This window comes from Octodon degus, unplaced genomic scaffold, assembly GCF_000260255.1.
Source record: "Octodon degus isolate 3935 unplaced genomic scaffold, OctDeg1.0 scaffold00083, whole genome shotgun sequence".
Lineage (NCBI taxonomy): Eukaryota > Metazoa > Chordata > Mammalia > Rodentia > Octodontidae > Octodon > Octodon degus.
This window is the reverse complement of record NW_004524659.1, coordinates 5,390,424-5,404,588: the sequence shown is the minus strand read 5'-3', so window position 1 is coordinate 5,404,588 and position 14,165 is coordinate 5,390,424. Positions and strand designations below refer to the sequence as shown.

General features: G+C 47.8%; 1 protein-coding gene across 11 annotated transcripts in view; it reads left to right on the top strand.

The window, feature by feature from the left end:
• Positions 1 to 14,165, top strand: part of Ankrd27 (ankyrin repeat domain 27) — a 57,796-nt gene that overhangs the window by 37,609 nt on the left and 6,022 nt on the right. For 7 of the 11 annotated variants that reach the window (XM_023721507.1, XM_004636823.2, XM_023721506.1 and 4 more), the window contains 10 exons: positions 87 to 206; positions 1,563 to 1,607; positions 3,581 to 3,703; positions 6,118 to 6,315; positions 7,016 to 7,135; positions 7,902 to 8,063; positions 9,134 to 9,245; positions 10,071 to 10,149; positions 10,340 to 10,412; positions 11,240 to 12,634. In XM_023721507.1, the coding sequence (XP_023577275.1) occupies positions 87 to 206; positions 1,563 to 1,607; positions 3,581 to 3,703; positions 6,118 to 6,315; positions 7,016 to 7,135; positions 7,902 to 8,063; positions 9,134 to 9,245; positions 10,071 to 10,149; positions 10,340 to 10,412; positions 11,240 to 11,503 (1,296 nt within the window). In that variant the 3' untranslated portion in view covers positions 11,504 to 12,634. Of the gene's footprint in view, positions 1 to 86; positions 207 to 1,562; positions 1,608 to 3,580; positions 3,704 to 6,117; positions 6,316 to 7,015; positions 7,136 to 7,901; positions 8,064 to 9,133; positions 9,246 to 10,070; positions 10,150 to 10,339; positions 10,413 to 11,239; positions 12,635 to 14,165 lie in introns of those variants that run through there. The other 4 variants (XM_023721513.1, XM_023721514.1, XM_023721515.1 and 1 more) reach the window with 4 other exon arrangements.

The window sequence follows — 14,165 nt, the reverse complement described above, 5'->3', positions numbered from 1 at the left end:
GGGAGGTCAGAGCGCCAGACCCCTCTGTGGTCCTGATGTGTCTGTGTGCTCATGTCCCCTCTCTTGCCTGGGCTCACTTCCTGCAGGCCCCTGCACTGTCCCCGCAACACTCTGTGGATTCCATCAGCCAGGGCTCCTCCACCTCCAGCTTCTCCTCCATGTCGGCGAGCTCCAGACAAGAAGAGTCCAAGAAGGACTACAGAGAGGTGAGTCTGTCTGGTGGGAGAATGGTACGGAGGAGCTGGTAGCTCTGGGGTTCTGGTGGCCAGTTAAAGTGCCATAGCCTGAGCTGGGTATGGTGGTACGTCCCTGTAATCAGGGCCCTCTGAGAGGCTGAGGCAGGAGAGTTGTATAGTTGAGACAGCTTGGGCCACTTAATGACTTAGGGACACCCTGTCCAAAAAAAAAAAAAAAAAGCACATGAGGTAGAGACAGTGGCAGGGATCACTGAGGTTGTATCCCAGTGCAGAGGTGTTGGGCTCAATCCCTAGTAGTGCAGAAACAAAATCCATAAGCTGATGAGGTGCCCGTCAGCCCGCTACCAGCCAGCAGGGCAGCCGCTTCTGCTGCGGCCAAGATCAGCAGCTTGCTGACAGCCCAGCTGCGCCTCATGTTGCTTTTCAGTTCTGGGCCCTCCCGGGTCCTGCCTCAGCAGCTTGGCGACCTGGGTGTGGGAGGACAGGAGAAAAGGGCGGGGGCAGAGAGAGCACATTGTGAGGAAAACGCAGGCAAAGCTGCCTGCCAGCCCGTGACCTTAGACCTTTGGCAAAGCGCACTCTCTGTCCTCCAGCCCGCACCCAGGAGCATCCCTGCTAACAACCCAATGCAGGCCACCCCGACTGCCTAGAGGGCCTGGGAAGGCAGTGACCCTGCCGCACATCCTCAAGCCCCAAGCAGTGGCCCATTCTCGGTGGCCAGCAGGCTGAGGCTGTGCAGAGCAACCACAAAGAAAGCCAAGAGCCCTGGTCCGCAGGGAGCAGAGGCCTGGAGTCTTCAGGAAGGGCTGGGGTGTCTGCCCTCTGCGCCCTCAGCTGGTAGTTGCTGAGAGCGAAGTACGTGTAGTTCTTTTTTTTTTTTTTTTTTGGTGGTACTGGGGATTGAACTCAGGGCTCTGTGCTTGCTAGGCAGGCACTTATTCCACTGAACTATCTCCCCAGCTCACATGTAGTTCTGAATCATAGGGCGCCTGTCTTCTTAAAAAGCAGTGTACACCGTGGTCACCATCATCTCACCATTCTATAGATCAAAACTTAAGAGCTTTGATGATTTTGTTTGGTTCCTTTTTTGCAGACAAGTCTCACTATGAAGTCCAGGCTGGCCTCAACTTGAGATCCTCCTGCCTCAGCCTCCTGAGTGCTGGGACTTCTGGTGCATGCTGCCATGTGTAGTTAATAGTTATGGTTTTATGTGCCTTAAATGACAGTGGGTTTTTCCCAGGATGCTCTTTTGGAGTAGGTTTAGGGATATGTTTGAAAGGTAGTAAGCCATTAAACACACCAGGAGACAAAGGCTGCTTCTTATTATAAAATCATTTCCTAATGTTCCTTTTTCCTTTTATTAAGGTAGAAAAATTGTTAAGAGCAGTTGCTGATGGAGACCTGGAGATGGTGAGTTTTAAGAAGCTAGTGCTCGGCCTGAGGCAGCTACACCTGAGTTCCCACTGCCAGTCTCAGCCCCGGGTTCTTGGCTCAGTCTCTGTCAGGCGAGGTGGTGTGTGCAGTGTGGTCTGGTAGCAGCAGCGTTGTATTTTCCACATGAGTAAGGAGGCCCAGAATGAAGGCATGCCTGCTCCAGGGCTGGTGAGATGCCGGCAATACCAGACCGTGCCTGGTGGGTCATGGGGAGAGGAGGAGGTGGCAGAGGCCAAGGCCTGGCCCAGAGCCCTGACAGGGCTGCAGTCGGAGGCTGCCCTGGCTCTCGGGCTGGGGCTGAGGTCTGAGGTGTGGCACTCCGAGAGCCACAAGCAGGGTTTTGGCTGCTCTGGGCTCTGCCTTGCGGGTAGGCATCTGTGCTACTGCCACCGCCACAGCACAGGTCACATCTGATGAGATTGGGGGACAGCCGAGATAGGTTTCAGGAGATTCCTAAGGGCAGTTTCTCCGGCTTTCCTTTGGCTTCTGGAAAGGGAACGGAACCCAGGGCTTTCACACTGAGCTGCATCCCCAGCCCTTTTTGATTTTATGTTCTGAGATAGAGTATCACTAAGTTGCCCAGGCTGCTTCAGCCTCAGAAGTGTTGGGGTCTCAGGCATGCACCACTGCGGCCAGCCTCTGTCTTCTTTAATGGAGTAGTAAATTAAGTGCTTGCCCATTTAGAAGCTCTGATTAAACCATCTTCTGTGAGAGCTTCACAGTGATGGGTGTTTCAAGACTGCTTTTCACTGAGTAGCCTGAGATGGTGACAGAAATTGCTGGGAATCCGATTCTTCCCGCCTCTGGTTTGTAGAATCTGCACTGAACCCCACAAGTCTATGAGAGTGACACAGAGAGCCTCTGGGGCACACAGATGTCAATGTGTGGCTGAGGCTGAGACCAGCCCAGGAGTACCCAGCATCCTTTGTGGAAACTGAGGAGGGTGTCAGGGTGTGAGCCTGGTGCAGCCCAGGTGGAGAAGCGCTGTGACTGCCCCATGTTCTGGCGCACCTGCTCTGTGTGGTGGCAGGTGGTGGACAGGGGCCACTGTCCCGGGGCCCTGTGCCATCCTCAGACTGACCTCATATTTGATTGCTGTCCAGCCTGCCCAGGCCACATGCCTAGCAGGCTCCTATCCTGCTTTTTTCCCCTCTCTCCAAGCGGAGCTGCCCTGTGACACCGAGGCCTGTAGGTACCTGCCTAGTGGCTTGGGGAGGTTTCATTATCAGGGGTGTGGAAGGGGCCTGAACATTGAAGGCTGGGACTGGTAAGAGTCCTTCCAAAACAAACTGTCCCTCATTGCAGGAATGTGCAGGCTTTCAGCACTTCGAACTGGACCTAGAACTGCATTCATAGGCCTTATTCTCTGCCATCTGCCATCCTAGAAACCAGTCTTTCTGGAAAATAAATTTGCCCAATTTGGGGGTCTAAGGCTCAATAGTGGCAGGACACTGGTGTGGCATCCAGGTGCCTTTGAGGGAGTCTCACCACCCAGCTGGTTGTGCGCTATGGGATGGGGTGGTGGGTGCTCTGTGCATGTGTTCTGTCAGATAAAGAGGGAGGGCTCTGGAGTGGCTTGGGGTGTGGAACGCAAGGGACACACTCAGCAGGTGCCACAACAGGTCTGAAAGCCTGTCCCTGAGGCGGGACCAGCACACCCCTCTGTAAGACAGAAGAGAAACTAACAGCTGCAGACATTGTGGGTGAATCCCTCTCATTCCTCTACAGATGTGCACCAACCTCTGTGCCTGGCTTTGAGTTAATTTTTATTCAAGGAATTTATAAGGGCCTGGGCACAGATGCATCTGTGGTGGGGAGCAGGAGCCATTTAGAAGCCGCGAAGCACAGGCCCCAGCATGGGAGCAGCTCAGGGTGTGCGTGTGGCACCCAAGCCAGTACAGATATTGAGGGCGGCCTTCAGCTCCTGTTTCTCCTTACTCCAACACCAGGTGCGGTACCTGTTGGAGTGGACAGAGGAGGACCTGGACGAAGTGGAGGATACTGTCAGTGCGGTGGATCTTGAATTCTGTCACCCCCTGTGCCAGTGTCCCAAATGTGCTCCAGCTCAGAAGGTTGGCTTTGCCTCTGTTGTTGGGGGTGGGGGTGGGGGCAAATTCTGCTCTCTCCCCTTAGGAAAGTTATCTGCTGCTCATCCAGGTAAAAATCACCACCATGATGTGAATATAATCCTCTGCCCAATTATTGAGATTTTCTGTTTTATTTGTGCTCATTTGTGTGTTTAATCCCCTAGTTTTTGTCACACTTGTGGACATTCTCAGGTGTGCATATCCATGATAACATTCGACAACAGTTATCTCAACACAAGAAGAATCACTTGTGTCCTTTTTTAACCACAACCCTCTCCCCATGACTCCCGCCCCATTTGGCCTGACCCCTGGGAATCACGAATTGGCCTGTGCCTGTCCTCACAGCTACTCAGTTCTGAGAGTGCTGGAGATACAGATTCGCACCACCATGCCTGGCCTTGAGTTAACTTTGGGCAAGCTGTGAGATTTATGTTGAAGCTTTTTATTTGCCTGTGGATGTCCAGTTACTGTGACTCCCTCCCCCTGCCTTTCCCACAGTGGCCTTTGCCCTCCAGTTGTGTACTGTTTCCAGGTTCTCTGCTCTGTTCCATTAATCTGTGTCCCCCCCACTGCCACACAGCCTCTGTCACTGAGCCTCTGTAGTGGTCCCAGTACTGGGCAGGGTGAGTCCTCCTCAGCCATTCTCCTCACTCTTCTAGGGCCCAGGCCTTTCTATCTACATTTGATAATAAGCTCATGTATGCTCGCAGAAAAAAATCTCTGGGCTTTTGATAGGAATTACAGTAAATCTATATAGACTGATGGGGAAAAATAATACCTCTGTGATGCAGAGTCATCGGTGACCATGGCCCACCTCTCCAAGTACTTTGGCCTTGAATTTCAGCATTTTGTGATTCGCAGCATGTCCTCCCTGCCTTTTGTTTAGGATTTCCTTTGGAGGAGTTGCGAGAGGTGGCATGTGCAGCCCATGTACTTACGCGGTCGGTAAATGGAGGTGGACACAGCCCTTCTAAGAAAATGCGCTCGCCTCCACACAGCAAAGCAGCACTGTCCTTTGTGTTCTGAGAGGACGATACCTTATAAAGACAGCTTCAGAGAGAGGCAGCTGTGGGCTTGCTCTAAGAATGCAGAAAACAACTACAGGTTTCCTCCACCTACAGCTTTCATTTGAGGCTAAGCAGGACACTGAGGATGCGCAGCTCCATCTGTCGGTTTATTTTTTACGATGGAGTATCTTTTTTTTCTGAGACAGGATCTCGCTCTGAAGTTGGGGCTTGTCTTGAGCTCACTTTGTAGCCATCAGGCCCATCTTGAACTCATAGCAATCCTTCTGTCTCAGCCTCCCAAGTGCTGGGATTACAGGGGTGCACAACTATGCCCATTTCTGGGGCCAGCATGGTACCTGGGATTCTGGGCTGGAAGGGCATGTGGGTCTGTGATTGAACTCAGACTCTGAGCTTGCTAGGTAGGTACTTATGCCTCTGAGCTATCTCCTCAAGCTTTTTTAAAATTAAATTCTGGTTGTTCCAAGTGCTCTGAGAGATAGGTACTGCAAACATTCTTTCCTATTGTGCAGCTTGCTCTTCTTAATCTAAGGAATTTTTATCTACCCCAGGACTGTAAAGATTATTTTTCTTTTTATTTTTGACATGTGCTCTCAATATGTAGTCCAGATTGGACTTGAACTTGCTGTGTAGTTCAGGCTGGCCTCCATCTGGTGATCCTCTTGCCTCAGCCTCCAAAGTGCTGAGATTACAAATGTATGTCACCATTCCTGGATAAGAAGCTTTATAGTTTATAGCGGGTCATGGTGTCACATTCCAGTTATCCTAGCATGCAGGAGGCTGCGGTAGGGGGAATCACTTTGCATTTGAGGCCAGCTTGGGCTACATACTGAGTTTAAGACCAGCCTAAACTATATAGTGATACTGTCTGAATAAATGAGCAAGCTTTACAGTTGTAGCTTTTACTTGTCTGTCTGTGATGGCTTTGATTTCTGTGATTGGAACGAGAAAGGGCTGATGTGCCACATTTTCCTGTATGGATAGCCAATTGCCCCAGCACCAGCACTGATTTTCCTTGTTGAGTCGCCTGGCATAACAGGGCATCCTTTTAACAGGCTTGCTTATTAGACTTGCGTTTTTGATTTTTTTTTGTGGAACCGGGGATTGAACTCAGGCCCTTGCGCTTGCCAGGCAAGCGCTTATTTTACTGAGCTATTCCCCCCCCCACTTGCTTATCAGAAATGCAAGTTAATCTCTTGGTATGTCACCCCTTTCTGAAGTAATAGGAATTCACCTGGAGACATGTGATTCTGGTTCCCACTGGAATCCCACACTTTGCATAGGAGCAGGGACCGAAAGCAAACGGCCTCTCTTCTTTCAGCTTGATCTGTTGGACATTAATGACATTTCTGTTTCATCTTTCAAATGCACTAGAAGCTGGCAAAGATTCCCGCCAGTGGGCTCGGGGTGAATGTGACCAACCAGGATGGCTCTTCCCCACTGCATGTCGCTGCCCTGCATGGTCGGGCAGACCTCGTTTCCCTCCTGTTGAAGCATGGTGCCAACCCGAGTGCCAGGAACACAAACCAAGCTGTGCCCCTCCACCTGGCCTGCCAGAAGGGCCACTTTCAGGTATGGGCTCTGTCTCTCAGGTGGCGGGCAAGGAGCTCGCTGTGGCTGAACTCACAGGGCGCACTGTGCAGAGGGTCAGGGCTCAGAGTGAGCAGCACGGCTCCTTCCTCCCATCCTGAGATGCACGATGCGTGTGGTGGGGCCACTCTGCAGCAGAGCACAGAACTCTGGTCCTCTTGGGTAGAGCCAGCCCCACTCCATGGCCATTTGCATCTGGGGGACCCAGGGTGTCCACCTGAGCTAGCTCCTGTGCTCGGGTGCTGAGTTACCTTACCACCTCTATGCCTGTGCTAAACAGTTCAGTACTTCATAAAGGCCTGGCCCCAGAGGAGGGCTTCAGGAGAGGAGTTGGGAGTGATTAATCCTGTGGTCTGGGGAGAAATTACCTATGTGTATCTGTTTCCATTTTCCTCTCAGTTCCACTGTAAGCTTCCAGGCCGAGTCCACCTCTCCCCTGAATGCCCAGCAGCTCCCTGCTCTGTCAGGGTGGAGTTGTGATCCCAACTCCCCTAGGGGAGAGAGAAAGATGAAGTGGAAACGCCAGTGCCCAGCAGCTCCCTCAGAGCTGATGGCCCTCCCGTCTCCATGGCTGTCATGGCAGCCATGTCTGAAAAGCCTCAGTAAGCTTAGAGAAGAGTTAGAATTTCAAGTTTTTCTTGTACAGTTTAACTAAGGTTGAACTTTCTCTTCTCTGGCCTAGGTGGTGAGATGTCTACTGGACTCTAAAACGAAGCCCAATAAGAAGGACCTAAGTGGAAACACACCCCTCATATATGCCTGCTCCGGGGGCCATCACGAAATCGCAGCCCTGCTCTTACAGGTCAGGGCGCCTCCCCTCTGTCCCCGCCTGCCTGGAGCGTGCATGAGGGCCTCAGCGCCATGCTATGTGTCAGGGCTGCAGCACTGAGGACTTCAGCTATTTTTCTGAAGGCCTGGGCCGGGCCTGAGCACTGCTGAGCCAAGGTGTTCCCTGCGCTGCAAGCCGAGTGGCCTTGGGTCTCCGCCACGCGTCTCTCCTCTTGCTGGATGTTACACTGTCCATGGCAGAGCAGAGTCTGGTTCATTTATAAACATCCTGCTCAAAACAACTCATCATGGACTTTTAAAAATGTGCATGGTATAGATCAATAAACCATTTTTCATTTAAGATAGAAAACTATTAAAGCCTTGATTTTTAATGGTCAAGTAAATCTGGATATACCACAGTAGTTAAATAAAGTTTTTATTGATACTGGGCATTGAACCCAGGGAAAACTTTCTGAGATAAGAGTCTTAACTCAGTTGTCTAGATTACACTTGACCTTGTGACCATCCTGCCTCAGCCTCCCCAGTAGCTGGGATTACAGGCATGTACCACTTACTTTGAACTGTTACTGATCTGTACACTTAACTGGTTTCTGTTTTTTTCTGTTACAATGATAAATGTTGCAGTGGACGTCTTTGTCCATAAATCTTTTTCTTAGATTTTCAGAATAATTTCAGAGATGTAGAAAAGAATTTTATCATAAATATCCACATGCTCACCACCTAGAGGCTTCATTTGCATTTTGTCCCATCCTTTGTGACTGTGCTGTCCCACTTTCTAGCATGGGGCCTCCATCAATGCTGCTAACAATAAGGGCAACACGGCCCTGCATGAGGCTGTGATTGAAAAGCACGTGTTCGTGGTAGAGCTGCTGCTGCTTCATGGAGCGTCCGTGCATGTTCTCAACAAGCGGCAGCGCACAGCTGTGGACTGTGCAGAACAGGTGAGTGGGGACAGCCCGAGATCTGAGGTTCCAAGCTGCCCTGTAGCTCACAGTGCTGGAGTAAGATTCTCAGTAGCCACAGCCCTGAGACTTGGAACTGGTGTGCCGGACACCTGCTCATATCACCAGTCAGGGCCCAGCAGTTCGGGGAGCCAGGACCCATCCTTTCAGGGGTAGCTTTCTGAGGGCTGGCTGCAGACGCGCCCACCCCTGGCTCCAGCAGGCACCCTCATCGTGCTGCCAGTGCTTGAGGGGAGTAAAGAGTTACAGCACCCTGGTTCTCACTGGTCGCTGTAGCTTGGTGCAAAAAGCTCGTTGAATTTGTGGTTTCAAACTCCTCGAGCTCTGTAAGAAGTGCTGTTTCCCACTCAGTGCCGTAGGTGTTTGTCATGTACAAGGGTGAGACGCCCTCATCTCTTGGGAGAAGGTAGCTCTTTGTGTTCTTGTCTTCACAGTGAATCTTCATCTAGTTTACTGAGAATGGACGGTGCATAAGGCCATTAAGTGATCCAGGTGTGATCATGAAGTCCCCATAAATCTAACTTAGCAATGGGTCTCCTGAGTTTTGATTTTCAGTGATCTTTAACAGAACTGGAGTATTTTAGTTTAATACTTTTTAAAATGATGACTGTGTTTTATTGAGTACTTGTTATGTGGTGGTTCTGTTATCACCTCTCAGCTACATGGAGCAGTTCCAGCCGCAGCCCCGAGCACCAATCACCAGGCTGCAGATACAGGGTTGCTTTTACCACTGGGTTTTATGGCCTTGAAATGTTTGTAGTTGCTTCTGAGCTTTTTTTTTTTTTTTTTTTTTTGTATTTGGTACAGGGTCTCATTACACAGCTTGGACTTGTAGTGATACTTGTCTTCAGCCTCCCCAGCACTGGGATCATAGGCACTTGCTACCACTCCCTGACTCTGTGGCTGCCTCAGTGCGCCCAGGGGTGGGGCCAGTGTGGCCCATGAGCTTTTTTTTTTTTGGTCCAGCCACACTAATACTTAAATAGAAAATAATCATCTGCTCAGAAAAACTAAAAAACTGTGTTGTGTTTTTCCCTCTTACACTGTAGAATTCAAAAATAATGGAGTTACTTGAAGTAGTACCAAGTTGCGTTGCCTCACTGGATGGTGACGTTGAAACAGACCACAAGGAGTGTGTGACTGTCCAGATCAGGAAGAAATGTAAGGACTTGCCTTCTTTAATTCTTCACTTGGGTTTATTTGGACACTCATGGGGAGCTAATGGTGTTAGCTGTGCATGTGAAATGGAACTGCACTTAGGATTGGGAGGGATACAGGACCAAGGGCTTCCTGGCTGATTGTTGTGGTGTTTCCTGAGGCCATAAGGTAGATGCGCTCCGCTTGCCCGAAGGTTTAGGCCTCCGCTTACCAAACGGCAAGGAGTAACCTCCGGTAGACTCTCGTGCCTCATGTGCCAAAGCCAGGTGCTGTGCACATGCGCTGGACACCCAGGTGGACACTACCTTTGAATCTTTTTGTTTGCCTTCTGTTTTCCAGCTAGGCCAGTGCTCTAGTGCTGGGCTGTCATCCCAACCCAGCAGGTGCACGCAGGTTGATGGTACTTAGAACAGCAGTAACCAAATAGCTGAGGGACTAAAGCATTTTTTCTGAAAGTTCAAAAGGGTCCTTATTCTATTTTCTATGTGTATGTGCTGGGAATTGAACTCAGGGCCGTGCACTTGCCAGGTAGGCGCTGCACTGCAGAGCTGTATCCCCAGTCTCCAAATCACATTATGTGTTTGCAGTGCAGTGATTTGCATGACCTACAATCTGGTCACCCTGAGGCTGCAAAGTCCTCCCAGGCTGAGTGGCAGTGTATCAAGGATTTACAATTTTCTCTTGCAGGGGTTCACGTGATAGGTATCTGCTATGTTTCTTTAGGCAAATTCAATGCTTCATTTTCTGTATTTTGTTAAACTAAAGAAAATAGGAAGTTTGTTTTTGAGCCATTTTGAAGATTTCTAATCTTTATCCTTTCATTTACAGGGAACTCAAAAATACATGATCTGCCAGATGAGCCTTTTACAAGACAGTTTTACTTTGTTCACTCAGTTGGCCAGCTTAAGTGAGTATAAAATCCAGGTTGCAGTCTGTGCTTTTGACCATGCAGTTTATTTCACTGGAAGCTGTTATGTGCAGCTTTTAATCTGCAGCACAAATGTCACCTAGTGCTGCCACCTTGTGACCAACCAGTGTTTCAACCCAATAGCCCAAGTACTATTTGGGGTTAATATTCTGTTTATTCTGGGTTTTAGGGGAAGGACTTCAAGTGAGATTATAGCAAGAGATAGAAGTGTCCCTAATTTTACAGAAGGTTCTTTGCATGAGGTGAGTTAGTAAAGCCTGGCTTATCATATTATTTTTAAAAGCCTGCCTTTTAAAAATGTAATCCATGGTAAACAATTTTTTCTTGGTAGCCTTCATGAGTAGGGTTTCCTGCTAAGGAGTAGATCTCCAACCAAGGCCATCAGACATTGAAATATTCAAATGAGTCACTTTGGCACAAATCACTTTCTTTGAAGATATGTTTGGTTTAAAATGTTTGGTACCGTATCGGTTCCAATAAGCTTCTCTCCGCAACACTAAGTCATTTCTCTGAGACTTTACAGTAGCATAGACTGTGAGTCAGGCTTCTTTTCATAACTGATTAAATAGTGCAGAGGGGAGATGGCCACATAAAGAACAGTCTAGGTAAACACTGGTGCCATATTTAGAAATCGTTTATCCAGGACTTTCCACTTTGTTGTCATTTTCCTTTCTCCACTTGGAAATAATTTTTAAATAGCTCAATGAAATCTGTACTGTACACTGTCCTACTAAAGAGTAGCACCTTCAAGGCTGGGGACATAGCTTAGAGTGGATTACCTGCCTGACATAAGGCCCTGGGTTTCATCCTTAGCACAGCCAAAAAAGTAAAAAGAACTCTGCAGTTTTAATTGTTGCTAAGTGTGACAGTGAAGGGAGTAATGGGGTGGGAAGAGCCGTGAGGAGCTGGAGTTACGAAAACACAGAAAGCACGGGGACGCTACAGCTGGTGTTGTGCCTGGGGAGTGCGGAGCATGTGGTCCGGCATGGCAACCTCAGAGTTGGCAGCTGTTGACGTCATGTGGCCTCAGAGTAGTGCAGACATAAACTGAACTGTATGTTCTCTTCAGCCAGAGAGGCGAAGAATCACACAGAAGCAGTCACCTGCCAGAGCAGAGCAGAGCGGACTGCAGACGGCTGATGAAGGAAGCGATGACCTGCCCAAGGAGGGGCCCAGACTGACACGGTCGGCTCCAGCCAACCGGCGAATGGTCCGCAGGCACACAGTTGATGTTGCAGTTGTGCCCAAGGACCCAGAGTCTGTCCTGGAGGCTGGCATCGCTCAGCCTCAACAGTTTGCTAAATTTTCCACAAGTGAACACGCAACAAGATGACACTCAGCACAAATACAGCTTACACCTAAGTATACTTTTACATAACTGGCTTGAGACTTTGTCTTCAGAAGGTTCCTGAAAGCTTTTCTGTGGCTAAACTAATAAATGCAACAAAAACTTCTCTCTCCTCAAAGCTGATGAATACACTTGACAAGGAAGGGACCGAAATTCTGCCAGGTGTCCGGCTCCTTCCTCTGAAGTGTTTCTAAGTATTGGGATTTCCAGGCTACAGGGGAAGGCTGCATCATCAGATTACGACCACCTTCTACTGCAAGGTGCTAAACCTTGATAAATTAGCAAACCAAGGGCCCAGAGGATCCCCTCGGCTGGGTAAGTAAGGAGAAGCAACTGATGTTTCAGTGTACTGTGCAGGCCAGCCAAAGTGTCACAGTAAAATGAAGAAAGGGAACCTGGAAAATGTTCCTTTGCAAAGCAACACTTGAACAGAGATGCCTAAATGCCATCCTGACATTCATCTTTGTGAACACGTCCGAGCCATCTACACCACGCATATGGAGAATGCTGGGTGGTTTTCTTCCAACAGACGTTTGGCCACTGCATGTATGTGTACCTGTAGCAGTGCTCCCAGGACATGCCTTTCTGTTAGGAACCACCTCCCTTACAAGCAGGGGGTGGGGCTCAGCGACAGCACTTACCTGGTATGGGTGAGGCCCTGGGTTCAATCCCCTCCACCACCAACAAAAATGAAATAAAATTTAAGAACACCTCTTAAAAGGTCACACACCTCATGGATGGTTACTAGAGAGTAGATTTGGCACATCTTAAGTTTTTTGATTCAGATTCAAAATTTACAGCACAAACCAGGTCAATGTTACTTTAAGTTAGAATTTATTGCCGTGTATTACTTTTTATAAATTTCTATAGATTATACTGTTATTTTTTTATGCTATTGGCCTAAAGCTACAAACATGGTTGTCCTCAGTACATTTTCAAGTAACTTTGTAATAAGGAAATGGTTTTGTGCACGTTTTTGGAAATACTTATGTATGTATAGAAGGGAGGGATTGGTTATTTTTCTACAAAGTAACTTATGATTTCTAATTTTCTAATGTGCCTTGGATATGTGCCAAACGATGGAAAAGAAATAGTAAACTATGATTCTTCAGTGTGTCATGGTATACTTTTTTTTTTTTTTTTAACATTTTCTTATGGAGTTAGATTTCTGTCTGCTCTGAACTTGTGTGTGGAAAAATGGTCCCCAGTGGACAGATGGATGGCTCATTTCCCAGGTACAGGTGTGTGAAAAACACTTAGCATCACTCAGAGCACATTACTGTCCATCTACCTGGGCAGGGCTGAATCACTGTAGCTGAATAAACAAATGAAATATTCCACCAAAAACACTGATTTTTTTTTTTTTTTTTTTAAAGAAACAAGATTGTCAGGCCACTGAGATAGCTCAGCAGACTAAGTGCCTGCACCAGGGTTCAATCCCCAGCACCACATGCGGCACCTGCTACTATGGTAGTGTATGCCTGCAATCCCAGCACTGGGGAGGCTGAAAATGGGGGGATCACTACGAATCTGAGCTACATAGTGAAACCCTGTACCAAATACATTTAAAAAAAAAAAAAAGATTGTCATAGAATGAAATCTGTTCAAGAATCTTGAAAAAAAATTCCCCATTAAAGGTAAACTTTGCTTTTGGTTTTATTTACAATAGGAAGGGCACAAAAGGCTTTGAGGGGTCCACAAGAAGTTTCACTCTCGAAACTGTAATACAGCTTCTTACTACAAAAGCTTTGCTAATTTCATTTTCTTTGTTGTAATTTTTATTTTTCCTTTTTCTTTATTAATTTGCAGTATTGAATTCAGGGCCTTCATACTGAGCTACATCCTTAGCCCTTTTAAAAAATTTCAACACAAGGTCTCATTAAGTTACTAAGTTGCCCAAGCTGGCCTTGAATTTTTGATCCTCCTGCTTCAGCCTTCCAGAGTGCTGGGGTAACAAGTGTACACCACCACCCTCAGCTGTTTTTCTTTTAAACAAAATGAACTTACTGACTTAAGCTGCTGTGGTTCTGTATCATCTTAACTATGGAACTATGTCCTATAGTTTGTCAGGGTAGTCTGAAGATGGAAATACATCTGATGCTACCTAATTATCTGGTTGGGTCAATATAATTTTGTAAACAGTGTGTGCCCATCACACTGGATTTATGGAACTGCCTATTGGGGAAACAGGTTTTGAAAATCAAAGGTCTGATTTGATATCTCAGAGCCAAAGTCAAAGCAGTGGCATCAATCTGGCACTTTCAGAGTGCTGTGCCCCACATCTAGACACACAAGTGTCATGAATGGGACTGCCCATCTTTGGGGAAAGGACTCTCTTGAGTTACTCTGCTAACTGTAGTGGGAAACACCTTAAAGGACTGTCTCCATCACTTTTTTTTTTTTTTAATGTATTTGGTAGTGTCTCTATGCAGCTTGGACTTGTAGTGACCCTCCTATTTTCAGTGTCCCCAGTGCTGGGCTAGCACGCATATGGTGCCAGGGATCAGACCCTTGTCTCTGAGCCTGCCTAAGCAGGTGCTTAAACCTGAGCTACTTAAAAAGTTGCCTCACTTTTTAAACTACTGCTTTTTAGTTGCTTTTCCTCCTTGAAAGTAAAACCAAACTTGATAGTTCAAAAACTGGTAAT